This window comes from Orcinus orca, chromosome 3, assembly GCF_937001465.1.
Source record: "Orcinus orca chromosome 3, mOrcOrc1.1, whole genome shotgun sequence".
In the NCBI taxonomy this organism is placed as follows: domain Eukaryota; kingdom Metazoa; phylum Chordata; class Mammalia; order Artiodactyla; family Delphinidae; genus Orcinus; species Orcinus orca.
Window position 1 is genome coordinate 66,002,445 of NC_064561.1, and position 13,902 is coordinate 66,016,346.

General features: G+C 46.6%; 1 protein-coding gene across 5 annotated transcripts in view; it reads right to left on the reverse strand.

Moving 5' to 3' along the window:
• Window positions 1-13,902, reverse strand: part of ARHGAP26 (Rho GTPase activating protein 26) — a 488,078-nt gene that overhangs the window by 371,149 nt on the left and 103,027 nt on the right. For all 5 annotated transcript variants that reach the window (XR_004477116.2, XM_033406543.2, XM_033406546.2 and 2 more), the window contains exon 2: window positions 1,261-1,356. Coding sequence is in view for 4 of the 5 variants with exons in the window: in XM_033406543.2 (XP_033262434.1) it covers window positions 1,261-1,356 (96 nt within the window). In the remaining variant the exon portion in view is untranslated. The remainder of the gene's footprint in view (window positions 1-1,260; window positions 1,357-13,902) is intronic.

The following is a 13,902-nucleotide window of genomic DNA, read 5'->3' on the forward strand; positions in this document are numbered from 1 at the left end:
ATGGGGTTGCGTCAGAACCCAACCCTTTCTTTGCACCAGAGCTACACAAACAACACTGCTGGCATTGGAAGCCACATCTCTGGCTTTTCCTTGGGTTCCTCCTCTCTGAGTCCTCGAGCCCCTTATTACTGCAACACAGCTGGCAGCACAGCAGTCAGATGTGGACAGTCTCTTTCGCCGGGATTATTCCAAAGGCAATAAGCATTGAATACAATAGCCCTAAGGATATTCGAGACATTCGTGTAATGCTGGGAAAAACATCTATATAATCAGGAGTTACAACAATGATACGTTTTCACCACTCTCAGCTGTCTCCCAATTCCCTCTGCTCATCCCCAGATCCTGATTTTCTGCATGCTAACAGGGAATCCATAAGCATTTGGTGACTTAATTCAATGTAACTTGCTCAACTCTTCCTCACTTAATGGAGTCAACCAAGATGCCCAATGGAAGAATAAGGTGCAATGACTAGGCCCTGACAAAGACAGGTGTCTTGACACTGCAAATCCTCTGTGCTCAGTGTTGCCCACAGAAGATGGACAGGGGATGGTGAAGAGCGACACGGCGCAGCAAAGCTAACAAATGGTAACCTCCGCTCGCAGCCTCTTGTTAAGGAAAATGCATGGGAGAGGTGGGGCCGTGACCCAGACACGGAGCTCCTCTCCCCATCCGAAGGCAGCGACGGCTACAGAGCTCTAGCCAACTGTTGCCAGGGCAGAATGAGGGGCCGGCTGCTCAGGCTCCCCAATTTTCAAAGAAGCTAGAAAACTGGAACTTTACATAAATTCAACTTCCATGGTAATTCAATTTTAAAAAATGAGCGCCCAAGAAAACATGACTGCATTAGGACCTCAGCCCATGAGCCATCATCTGCAACCTCTGATCTAACTCTTCTCCCATCTACCCGTGTTCTGCTTTTGCTCTAATTCTAAAGTACTGTGGTTGGGGGAAGAACGTTGCAGAGCCAGCCAGAAGCAGAACGCTAACAGAGGGCGGAGACAGGAGCCCCACAGCGAACCTTCCCGCTTTCTCCTGCAGGCCGCAGGGTGAGAGCCACTGCAATCCCAGGGCTCTGAGGAGAAGCCCTGGAGAGCCCCGGGCCCTGACCTTCACTCAACTCTGCCCGCTCCACTCTTAATACTGACTTCTTAATTTACAACACTTACATACTCCCTATTCCAGGGGAAAGACCGAGGGAGGACACTGAAAGCTGTGGTACACAGTGGACTTTTTAAACTCTTGCATGTGGTTATAACTTACCTATGCACATTTCATCATCTGTTTCTGCATCTCCTATGCACTGAAACTTAAATTCATTTAAGGAATCTGCAAATTTCCGCTTCGCTGAAGACAAATCTAGCAAAAAAGAAAAAAAAAAAGAGTAAAAAATACGAATTACTGAAATAAACCTGCTTTCATGTTTCCTGCACTTTTTAGTCCTTTTACTAATACAGCAGCTAGCAGATCTGTTCCGGAGTCCATCTCAGAGCACAAAAGAATGTAAATTCAAAAGAGTGAATACTTGTTTATAACATGAAATAATTCAGAAGTTAATATTTTTGCTACATTTGCTTTAACAAGTCTGGTCCTCACTCTCTAATTCCTCAGGCTACGCATCGAGTCCTGCCGCGTCCAGCTGACACCCCTGGGGGTCAGTGAAGCTGCCCTCACATGAGACTCAACAATACCTCCAGCCCAGTGCCACGCACAAGGGAGCTGGCACACAGGGCTTGGAACTTCACAGGAGCAACCAGCCCACCCCTTCCGACTCAAGGACGCGGGAGGCCCGAGTTCTCAGAACCCTCTGGGCTCCACTCAAAGCGGAGCAGCCTCCAACCTGACGAATCTCCACCTGAACCCGTTTCCTGGGTCACCTCGTTCCGCCGCTGCCCCGAGAACAAAGCCCTGGCAGTGTTCTGAGCTGGGGTAAAAACACACCCCACACATGGTATCTATAAAGAAACCTCCTGGAGGCCCTTGTCAAATTTAAAAAATAAGCTTTCATTTAAGACAGTAATAAAAGCCAATGATCCTTCCTGAACCCTCAGCTTCTGTTAAGGGTATAAACCACTGAGGCACCTTTAAGTGGCCTGACAGACAAGGCTGCTAGGCACACACACGCTTAACTTAATTCCACGTGCAGCCTTCCTGCAGATGAGGCTAATCATTCAAATTACCCTCGGACATGTTTCCCTCACTGAAGGGGAAATAGCATTATGTTCCAATTCCCAGAGGAGGGAAAGATGAGGCATAACCGGCAACGAGGTCTGGCTTTAATAAGGTGCTGGGGGGAGCGGAGGGCGGGGATTCTGGCTTCACGGATCAACAGAGCCTCTTGGAATATAAGCATCCATGATCCTCAGCCCTTCTCTTCAGCTCTTAGATTTGTCCCTCGAGGTTAGGGGTCACGGTTTTTCCATCTGCTGGTTTGTGTGTTTCCTCTCCAGGTACCTGGCACTGCACCCTGCTCAGTACATGATGAATAACGCGCGTGTATGGAGGAGGGGGCTGGGGGACTGTACACAAATCCAGCTGCCAGTGTTGAGTTCTCCGATCCCAGTGTCCATTCCAAGCAACGGTGCCAGTGGAAGAGCCAAGCAGGGCCGTCCTGCTGTTCTCAGGTCTGAGGCTCCGACCACCGTATGGATACCAGGGGCTCCTGCTCCGGGACCACCCTCCCAACCTGAGCTCGGGTGACGCGGGTCCCCAGCTAGCCGTGGCTTGTGCAAGGCCCTCCGCTCGCTCGACACCAGAAGAGGAAGGCACTTGGAGTGGAGGAGAACACAGGAGCCAACGGCCAGCAGTCTCTGGTCTCTCCCTGGTTCGGTCAATTTAATGGAATGGTTCTTGGCCAGAAGTCCAAAGATACCGACAGGGAAATCAGGCATCTCTTAAGACTGGTCAACCCAGGCTGAGGAGATCCCCAAGAACACACATCAGTCCCTGGCAAGTCAAAAAGAAACAGATGCATCTGAAAGTCAGAACACTGTGGGGAGGAAGGACAGGGGCGGCCACAGGCAGGCAGGAAGAAAATGAGGGAGAATAATCTTTCCCAGACAAAGACAAAGCCCTCCGAGAGGCCCCACGTGTGGGGTGCGTGGTACTTAGTCTTGGGCAGGTGGTACTCAGTCTTGGCTTTGCCAGAATGTTCCCCTGATCAGAACTCACAGAGAAAGGCCTGAGCAAAGAGTAAGAACAGGACTGCTTCTCTATCCGTTCAGCAACCCCCCTGTGCCTCCCCAATAGGGCAAGCAGGACTCAAGCTGGACCATCTTCTCAACAAAGTGGAAAAAGAGAGAGAAGTCAGCCAGGCTTGGGAAAGTTCCCGGCACACACCTGAAAAGCCATGCTGCCAGGGGCAGCTGCCAGGAAGGATCAAGGAGTGGCCCATAATGCACGACGGGGCCTCTGTGGGGCCTTCCACAGCAGGCCCACTGAACCGGGAGCAGGCCCGTTAGCGTACAACCAGAAGGTAACCTGATTCCCTGTGCGGTGGCACACAGCACACCCCGAGAAGCGCTGTGGGCCCCACGAAGCCGATAAAGAGGCCAGTGCCCTGGATGGGAGATTAGGTAACGAGTCCTGGTATGGAGTCAATACTGGGCTGTGGGCCCAGGAGGACAGCTGGGTAGAGTGAGAAGCCCAGTTACTGGAATCTGAAAAGGAACTCACCATGGGCTTGAACGACACATGCCAGACACAGCACTCTCTGGGTAAAGGTACAGTGGACACCTGCTGTTTCCTTATTCAGCATTACTCCCCGAACTTAGGAACATCATCTCCAGCTTGCTTTGAAGAACCTCCCTTCTCCACTTGTGTTACATGGGGTCCTGGTTCTACACTGGTCAACCCCTTCCCCAGCCCCTTGCCCTCACCCCAACCTCCACTGGCCCCTGGGTTCGAGTTGCAGCTCCAACATTTACCAGCTATGGAGCTAATCCTGGGTTAGTCATAAAGTCTCTGTCAACTCACCTCACAGAAGTTGTCACCCTCTGAGTGAGGAGACCCACCAAAGCTGCGGGGCTGTCAGGCTAGCCAGCGAGACACACGGGGGAAGCACTCTGTACACTGTCAGCTTCAGTTCTATTCAAGGCTGGGCTACTCTTCCTTCATGCATTAGTCCTCCAGTAACAGGACCCAGGGAAGGGAAGCATGATTACAGGTACTGAGAGCTCAGAGAAGTTAAAGAACTGACATAAGAGCACACAACCTCTAAGAAGTGGATCTGCAACTCGACCGAGTCCTCTGAACTGAGGTCCTTGTGGGCACACCACGCTGCCTCACCCCGTTCAGATCAACTCCTCTCCACTAACTGGGACAAGAGAGGACATCAAAAAGAGAACACCCAAGAGCCACTGCCTCTTGGCTACTGCCACCCAGTAAGAGTGCTGGCATCCTATGCAGGTGATCATGTTGGATATGCAGCTGCACAGAGACTTCTTTCTGGAGCCTTTCACTCCGATGCTCACAGGAATCTCACATGCACATTCCAGTAAGAGGAGAGGAGAAGGCGGGGAGGCTGGCGCTGGGTGCATGCCAAGCTCCGTGGCCCCCTGCTCACATAACCCCACTGTTTCATGTTCAGGCAGTGCAAGACACAGCGAGCAGCCAAGCAGAGGCAATAATATTTACTTTGCAGAAACATCTGTTGCTAGAAAGGCAGAATGCTGGCCAGAGTGGGGAGAAGGCGTGACTGGCAGCCTCTGGGGAGGACAAGGATCTGCTTTACACAGTTAAGGAGGCTTTGCCGCTGAGTGAGGAGACCAGGCGGGTCGGGATATGGAAGCAGCTGGAAGTCTGGGCCCTGACGGGCTGCTCCTAAAGCTGCCTGCTCACTGGGGGACCAGAGAAAAGTGCCCTTCTCTTCCTGGAGATGCCATGCTCTGCCACAGCAGACACTAATTCTGCAGAGTTTAAGAGAGTGAGCCAAGCATAAACCTTTCTTTCACCAAAACAGCTGGTTTATCCTAATTTTTGTTTTGTTTTGTTTTGTTTGCGGTACGCGGGCCTCTCACCGCTGTGGCCTCTCCCGTTGCGGAGCACAGGCTCCGGACGCGCAGGCTCAGCGGCCATGGCTCACGGGCCCAGCCGCTCCGCGGCACGTGGGATCCTCCCGGACTGGGGCACGAACCCGTGTCCCCTACATCGGCAGGCAGACTGTCAACCACTGCGCCACCAGGGAAGCCCTATCCTAATTTTTTAAGTTAGAATATACCTTGATTTACACAAGCTTTACCAGTAATAGCACCAGTCAAGCCACTTCCTTTTTTTCCTTTGGTAAAACTTAACACACATGTGCACAAACACACAGGCTCGTGAACACGCATATAATGAAGGACTCAAGGTAACCTTACAATTATATTTATTTTCAGTGCATCTGACCTCCAAAGTTACCAAGATCGGATATAACGACCCTTAAAACGTTTTGCTACTCTGTCACATGTTCCTGGACTTACAAACTGATTACAGTTAAAAAAGACCAACTGCCGAAAGAAGCACTTGAAAGAGGATTGGCCTCCTGGCTGCTTAAAACACAAGAACACCAAAGTGCCTAGGCCTTGTTAATGTCTCCCTTCTCTGAAAGCCAAATTACACTTACACTCTGTGCCCCATCACCCTGCATTTAGAATGACTCTGGAACTATTCATGAGTGGTATCACAATGTACAATGAGTGCCTAGGACAGGGCTGAACAAGGTAGCCCTCAAAGCCTGTTGCATCCATCTGATTGGCCACAGCAACACAACGTGGCTTGTCTGGAGTGTCTGAGATTCCCCAGATAAGAGGACCCACGATGAGAGCTGAGAGGTGGACGTGAGCCCGAGAGGTTACAGCTTTTCCCCACAAGCCCCATTCCCAGGTAAAACTCAACACACTCAAAATGAAATTCTCTCTCCCCTCCTACCGGCTCCCCAGAGAGCCAACCAAGGGCCCCTTCCTATGTCCTTCATTGGGCAAAGGGCACCATCATTCATCCTGCCACACAAGTCAGAGTCAGACACCCATGCATCGTCCTTGACGGCAACGATGTCCTTCCCTAAGTCTGTCCATTTTGCCTCCTAAGTATCTCGGTTCTGCACACTCCATCACTACCAGCAACCCCTAAACCAAATACCCCCATTGCCTGGATAACTGCAGTTGCCCCTCCCTGGTCTCCTCACATCCACTTTTGCCCCTCCGGCAGTTCTCCACCCAATCGTGTCGGCTCCAGCAGTGAACCCTGCGACGGTTTCCCAGAGCTCTAAGAACAAAGACCAAAGTCCCTTCCAAGGCCTGAGAGGTCCTGCAGGGTCTGGGCCACCACCTCCCAGTGGGCTCTAGAAACCCTGGCCTCTGCCAGTTCCTGGAACGGGCCCAACTCCTGCCTGCAGCCCTCAGCTCAACAATTCCTTCCTCCAGGAAGCCCTCCCTGACTCGTCTAATCAGACCAAACCCTGCCCCAATTTCACTCCCAGAATCCTATGTACCTCTTCTTCACAGCAATTTTATATCGCTCAGGTAATTATCTGATTAGTATCTCCCTGACTTGTAAGTTCCATAAGGGTGAGGACTGTGTCCCTTCATGCTCACCACTGTATCCTCAGATCATGTATCCTCAGAACCTAGCACAGTGCCTGACTAAGAGTGGGTGTCACAGAAAGAACAAAGGGAGAGAGGAAGTCAGGCACTCCACTAGTTCATCACACTCAAAGGTGAAATTCCCGATTTTATGCTTGATGAGTGAAAAAAAGCAGATTAGGTGAAACTTTCCAACTTATGTAAGTCTGGTTGGAGCTTACATATGTAAGAATGTGCTTACTGTTAACATACACCCACCTGCCCTGATGCTGTCCATTGAGGAAGATTCCCACGGAGCTGAAGAAAGAGCTGGCAGCGTGCACGTAAAGTAAAACCTTCTCTACACCAAGTGACCAGGGAAAATGAGCTACAAACACGTCAACTGTTGGGCACAGCTAAGTGTCCCCTTTCAGCCCCAGCACATCCCCAAGCCTGGAGCTAAAACAGATGAAAGAAGCATTCCCAGTTGACTCTTCTCTCTTTCCCCGTATCTGGGCAAGCTGAGAACACATCCTACCAAAACCTGTGCTTGGAGAGAGGCATTTCCCCAGGTCTGCATGTGGCATTTTAAACTGAGTAACTGTAAGAAAAGCAAGCGACGTCCCCTTGTTAAATGCCTGAACCCTACATTATATAAGCAAAAAGAAACAGACCACGTTCAAATCTTACAATACTAACATTTGTCTCGTTTCTCTGATGTGCAGCCTTGCCTGTGGCCTCTAGATGGCGAGCAGCTGTATCAGAGAAGGTGTGCCAAGACTCAAGGAGAAACAACAGGGCCAACCTTCAACCTGTCCCACTGATGAAGACACCCACTGGAGAAGCAAATGTCCAGTGGACATTTGTCAATCAGCAATGGAGGGAGGGGCCCTGGCCTCCACGGGGGAAGAAGTGTCCTAATACATTCCAAGAAGCTGTGTTGATCTTATCCATTCAAGCCTGAGACATGGAGGAGAAGGGATGAAGTCACCACCGAAGTGCCTCTCGCATTCTTTCAAATCTGGCTGGAGGAGACTCGGAAAACCTCTCATCTCTCCAAAGGGTGATATGCCCACCAACCACAACAGCCACAGCACGTCACATAAAGTCCATTCTGATTACACATCTGCGTGCTTTCCCTAAGGCCATTTCCCCTAGAACTTCATTTCCTAAATGAGGCCATAGCCAGCACTGACTCCGGAGAATCTGTTTTTTCAACCAGAGCACTAAGGGTAATTAAATTTTCAGAGTTGATTTTTAAAATGAAATCAAATAGAGAACAAAGAAAGGTGTGTCATCCTTTTCCGGATGAGGTTTCTGATTCTATTTGCATGAAAACATCCTTCAAGAATATGGGAGACCAAACCCACCTTAATCTATATCAAAATAACTTTAAATATATTATGCATTAGTTTATTGGGTACTTACTGTGTAATATGTACCTACTAAGCAATTTAAATCATTTTGTCCCTACAACCATCGTACTGAGCACGTATTATTACTCCCATTTTGCAGACCAGTAAACAGACTCAGAGAGGTTAAATAACCTGTCACAGCCACACAGTTAATAACCGGTAGTTTAAGAAACCTGGTCTCTCTGATCCCCAAACTCTTAACTATTACACTATATTGTCTAATTTACTCAAATATTTGAGAATCTAATATCAGTGTGCTCAAAGGAATAAAAAGATGACATGTACACATTCCATATCCTGGAGGAGAATACAATTTAGAAGGGTCGATCTGTGTATACAAAGATAAATTTAAGCAGTGCATGTTAAGGCAATCTGAGAATTAAAAGAAAAAAAAATAGCCACAGAAGTGTAAGAGGGATACTATTTCAGCTGGGGCCACTGAAGGAGGCTTCCCAGAAAAAAAAAGAATAGGAAGTGGCATTTGAAGTGCACCTTAAAAGTTCAGTAGTATTTGGATATCTAGAAATGGGAGGAGGTGCAGGGCAGGGAGGCAGGGATGGGAAGGTATTCTAGAAGCAGGAATGGGAAGCAAAGAGATGCAAAAGGAGAGGACCTACCCAGAAATAGCAGGAAGCCCAGCTTGATGGATAGGAGATAAGACTGAGAAGAGAAGTTAAAAGGAACTGAATGCCAAGCTAACGAATTTGAACTTCATCCCCAAGGAAATGGAAACCAGATTTTTATGCAGAAGAGAGACTAGATCAACTTAAACACTGATTAAGCCTTTCACTAAGGAGCTAGCCCAGAACTTAGTTTGGGAACTTCTACTCTGACTTTCTATCCCACTTCACCCAAGAACACACAACCACAGTCAAGGGGCTTCCTCCCTGTGGGATGACACCTCTCAACCTGGACGATGGTGCTCACCACTCCGCCTGGAGATAAGGAGAGCATGAGGGATTCAAAGAAACTCTGCTCCCTACCAAAAAGTCCAAGTTCAGGTCCAGTTATGAGTGATCAATAGCATCATCACGGTATATACATAATTACAGCTGACCCTTGAACAACACAGGTGTCAATCACATATAACTTATAGTTGGCCCTCCATATTCACAGTTCTTCCACATCTGCAGATTCAACCAACCACAGACCACGTAGTACTGTAGTATTTACAACGGAAAAATATCCACATATAAGTGGACCCACCCAGCTCAAACCCACGTTGTTTAAGGGTCAACTGTATATACAAATGATGTATACAAAGACATTTGTATTTCCCAAGTGCTATATCAGCTTTTCCTCATAAGAATATTGAGAGTTTAAGTGATTACACTTGATCTTCTATAGATAAGAAAATCAAGGACTAGCTGAATGACAGTGCATGTCACATAGTAGGTGCTTAATGAATATTTGCTAATCAATGATCATTATGTTAAGTGAGTCAGCATCAGAACTACAATGTATAAAAATTAATAAAAATTAATAAACTCTAATTAAAATAGTGTCAGGAGGCCAGAAGGGCAAGCTCTCATGCCCTACAAAGTTAGTGCTCAGGAGGAAAAAGACTTCCTCTTCTTGCCTGGCAAGAACTTAGCCAATGAGAGACTGTCACAAGTCAGCCAATGAAAAGCCACTATACTTTGAACTCTCCATTCCTCCAGTGGATTCTTTGTTTACTACAGCCCTCCCAGCTTCCTTCTCCCCTCTTTGAAAGGGTTCTCCTCTCTTTGCTGGGCAGGGACTCACATGTGGCTCACCATGATTGTAGACCCCAAAAGGAAAATCTTTGTTGATTCCAAATAAACCCACTTTGTACTAGAGAAATAACTGGCAGTCTATTTGTTTGAGGTCAAGATTTTGGTGGCCCGAATGGGGATCCAGAGAAGACCCCCAATGACTCCAAGGCTCAGGAGCAAACAGGTGTGACACCCACTTCAAGCCCATTATCGCTCACTGCTTTTCTCACCAACCCTGGGGTTTGAGGGTAAGTTTTTCTCCCTCTCTCCAAATCCAAGCTTCTGCCCTCTCTGCATTTTGAACCTCTGCAGGTCTTATTTGGGATCTATTTTTAAGACTCTGTCCTTTCTGGTTAAGGCCTTGTTCTATATTCAAGCACTCACCTGGCACTTCAGCCTGATTTTTGAAGTCAGGCTGTTCCAATTCAAACTGTGCTAGCCTTCAGTCCATTCCTTTTGGAATAGGGGCTGTTTCATTGGAACTGTGCCACTTCAGCCTTGGGCCTGATTCCTTTTGAAGTAGGGGCTGGGGCTGTTGTACTGGAACTGTGCTGTTAAGCCTTTGGCCTAACTCCTTGGGGACTGAACTGCTCTAGTGGAACTGTGCTGTTATATCTTTGGCCTGACTCCTTCAGAATTAGGCTGTGTCATTAGAGCTGTGCTGTGCAGCCTTCAGCCCAACTCTTTCAGGACCAGATTGTTCCCTTAGCACTGGCTGGTATTCGGCCTGAAGTCTATTTGAGCTGTTTAGGCTGTTTGAAAATTACTCTCTGCTCAAGAGAAAAACCTCTGAGAGATGGGAGCCCAGTTATGTGACTATTTTGAGGGCACTCCCCACATCGGGATTCCAGCCAGTTTTGTTTAAATACCACAATCCTTCCTCAGGCGCATTTCTAACTAAATGGACCTACCTAACCAAAGGCAATTTAGAATATCAAAGCCATTATGGGGAACTTTTGAAATCCCCAAACTTTTCTTAAAACCGAATTGGACAACCACAGCTCAAAAATTTCCAAAACTGAATGAAATGCCTATTTTGATTGGTATTTTGAGGCTTCTAAACATTATCAGAAGCCTAAAATTGCCTTTCTGCAAAATAAGATCTTAAGATTAACTGAGACAAACAAATGATTAAAGAAAGATAAAGTGGCTTCTGAAGCCTCCAGCTCCTCTTCCCGGGTTCCTTTGTCCCAGGCTCTGCCTCTGGTGCCATCTTCTTCCTTTCCTTCTCTGCCACCTACACCTCTGTACCCTCAATTCCCCCATACTAATAAGTCTCTGGTCGAACTTCCCTTTACTCCTGAAACTCTTCCACCCCCTTTTCCTCTAAACCTATCAGAACCTGATCCTCTAATTAAGTTTTCTGAGGATCCAGAGGCCAAACACTTAATTTCTTATATTCCCTGGACTAAAGTTGAACTGCAAACCACAGTCAAAGATTTTCCCAAAGTAACCAAAAATCCTCACAAATTTGCTGGGGAATTTAATATAGCCATTCAAGTATCAACCTTATTGCTCTGACTTATATCTGTTAGTCATATGCTTGTAGGTGAAGGCCAGGCCCAGCACTGGATGAAAACTGCTAATAGGGAAAATCCTGAAGGTCCCTAGAATTACAACTGGGAAACCAGCCCACTCACTGACTTACTGTATTAACAGACTCAGGCAATCACTAGGCAACTTCATCAGGCAATTCCTAGGGCTTTTCCAAAGTCTGTTGATCAAAACAAAATTCAGGCATTCAAACAAACTCTGATGAACCTGTTCATAAGTATTACAACTGACTTCAGATTATTTTTAAAAGAAATTCTGGTCTTCCTTCAGATGTTGATTCCATTCACACAGCTCTTAACTCTATGTTTATTAATGGGCTAAACTGGGACCTTTCCCTTCTAGTAAAAAGGACCAGGATGGAATCCACTCCAGATTTAGTTAATCTGGCAAACCAGCTCTCTCACACTGTGGATGAATCACCTAAAAGGAAGACTGCTATAATTCTTAATCTTCAACTACAGCAAATGAAGGCCCCAAAATGAAACCAAAACCCTCCTAGTTTCTGCTATTACTGTAAAGAGCCAGGATATTGGAAAAGAGATTACTACAAATTTAAGCACTTCAGGTACCTTCAGCTCTCTAACCAGCCTTTCCAATGTCCTCCCAATTCTCAATGGCGGGGCTGCAACGAACTATAGAGGCTCTTCCCAACCCTCCTTCTTAATCGGCTAGGAGAAATATTTCTCCAGATTATGGATGAATCTCTTCCAGTCCTGACATTGGAGCCACACTCTCAGTGCTCAACCCCACTATGACAAAACAGCCCCAGCCTCAGGATACTAAATGAGTTCAAATAGTGAGGATCTCTAATGAACCTCAAAAGGTTCCTGTCTCTGAACCTACTCCCTTTTGTGTAGGCTCTTTGAGAGATAACCCCCTTTCCTCTGTAGTTCCTCTGCCCCATCCATTTATTAGGCTTAGACTTCTTAGAAAAGTACCATGCTGAAATTTCTTTCTCCTAAAAGGGGAAAATAACTCTAGAAGTTGACAGTAGTCATCAAAGCAGCCAGCCAGGTGAATTAAATGACCCTTTGACATCTTATGTTTGCTCCATTTCTGATGATACTAGAGCTGATTCTGGAAACACTGATCATTTGTCCCTATTGAATCAGCTACCAACCTTCTTAAGGGCAAAATCTCCAACTGATATTGTCAAAATTCATAGCGCACCTCGCATCAAGATTCAAACAGATCCCTCAAAACCTCTCCCCAGAATTAATCAATACCCTATAAGAAGCCCTTCGAGGTACAAAGCCCATAATAGAAGACTACAAGTCTCAAGGCCTCATTATCCCTTGCACTAGGCACTATTTCCTGTAATACTCTTATTTTTATGGTAAGAAGATCTAAGGGCCGAGGGTAGAGGTTTGTCCAGGACCCCTGAGCAAGAAACAACATTATCCCTCGACACCTTGCTGTTCTTAACTCTCATACATTACTAACATCCACCCCCAGGAAAGCAAATTCTTTACTGTAATTGATGAATGCAGGGCATTCTTTAGTATTCCAGTTGAAGTTAGCCAGCACCTCTTTGCCTTCAATTGGGAAGAAAAAACAATTCATCTGAACGGTAATGCCTCAGAAATTTATTTCTCACAAATCCTGAAGGCTGATTTGGATGATAAAAAGTTCTCTGGAAGTTCTACTTTGTTGCTATACGTTGACGATTTACTTCTTTGTTCTTCTTCTCGAGCCTCCTCACTGGAAGGTAACATACACTTGCTAAAGCTTTTAGCCTTAAAGGGACATAAGGTCACCAAGAAAAAACTGCAGTTTGCCAAAACCCAGGTTCAATGTTTAAGGTATCTGGTATCAGAACAAAGGCTACACCTAGATCCAGATAGCCTTCACAGTGTCTTAAGTTCCCCAAAACCCAAAACTAAGCAACCAGCTGTGAGGTTTTCTCAGGCTAGTTGGTTATTACTGAAACTGGATTCCAAATTTCTCTCCTATGGCCAAACTTCTGTGTGTTTTACTGAAGAACAACCACCCTGACCTAATTTTATGGGAAGAACCAGACAACACAGCCTTTTAAAGGCTTAAAGGAGAATTTAGTGAACCCACTTGCCCTTGGGCATCCCATTTATCAGATTCCCCTTTTCCTTTCTGTATAGGGAAATGAACGGAAGGGAACATCCTTGGGGTACGCACCCAAAAACATGGGGACCACCATCGACCAGATAGCATTACAGCCAGCAAATGGGTGCTACGGCACAGGGAAAACCCTCTTGCCTTAGACTCATTACTGGCATTGCCCTTTTGGTTAAGGCCAACAAGAAAATCATTGTAGGATCCCCTTTAAACATTTTTGTACCTCATGCAGAAGCCCTCCTGAATTTTCATCACACTCAACATTTCTGTCAGCCACCTCACCTCCTATGAAGTCCTTGTGTTAACTGCTCCTCACTTATTACATTATAATACACTTCACCTAGCTACTCTTCTCCCCTATGTCACCAAAAAGTCCCTCACAACTGCTCAATGCTGAGAGATCACCTCCTGACTCTTCGTGACGACCTGTAGTAAATTCCTTTGGGTAAGGTTAACTTCTCATGGTTCACTGATGCTTCTTATTTAAAAGATGACAATGCGAACGTTGTGCTGGGTGTGCTATTTCAACTCCTTTTGATATTGTTGAGGCAACATCTTTACCTATGGCTA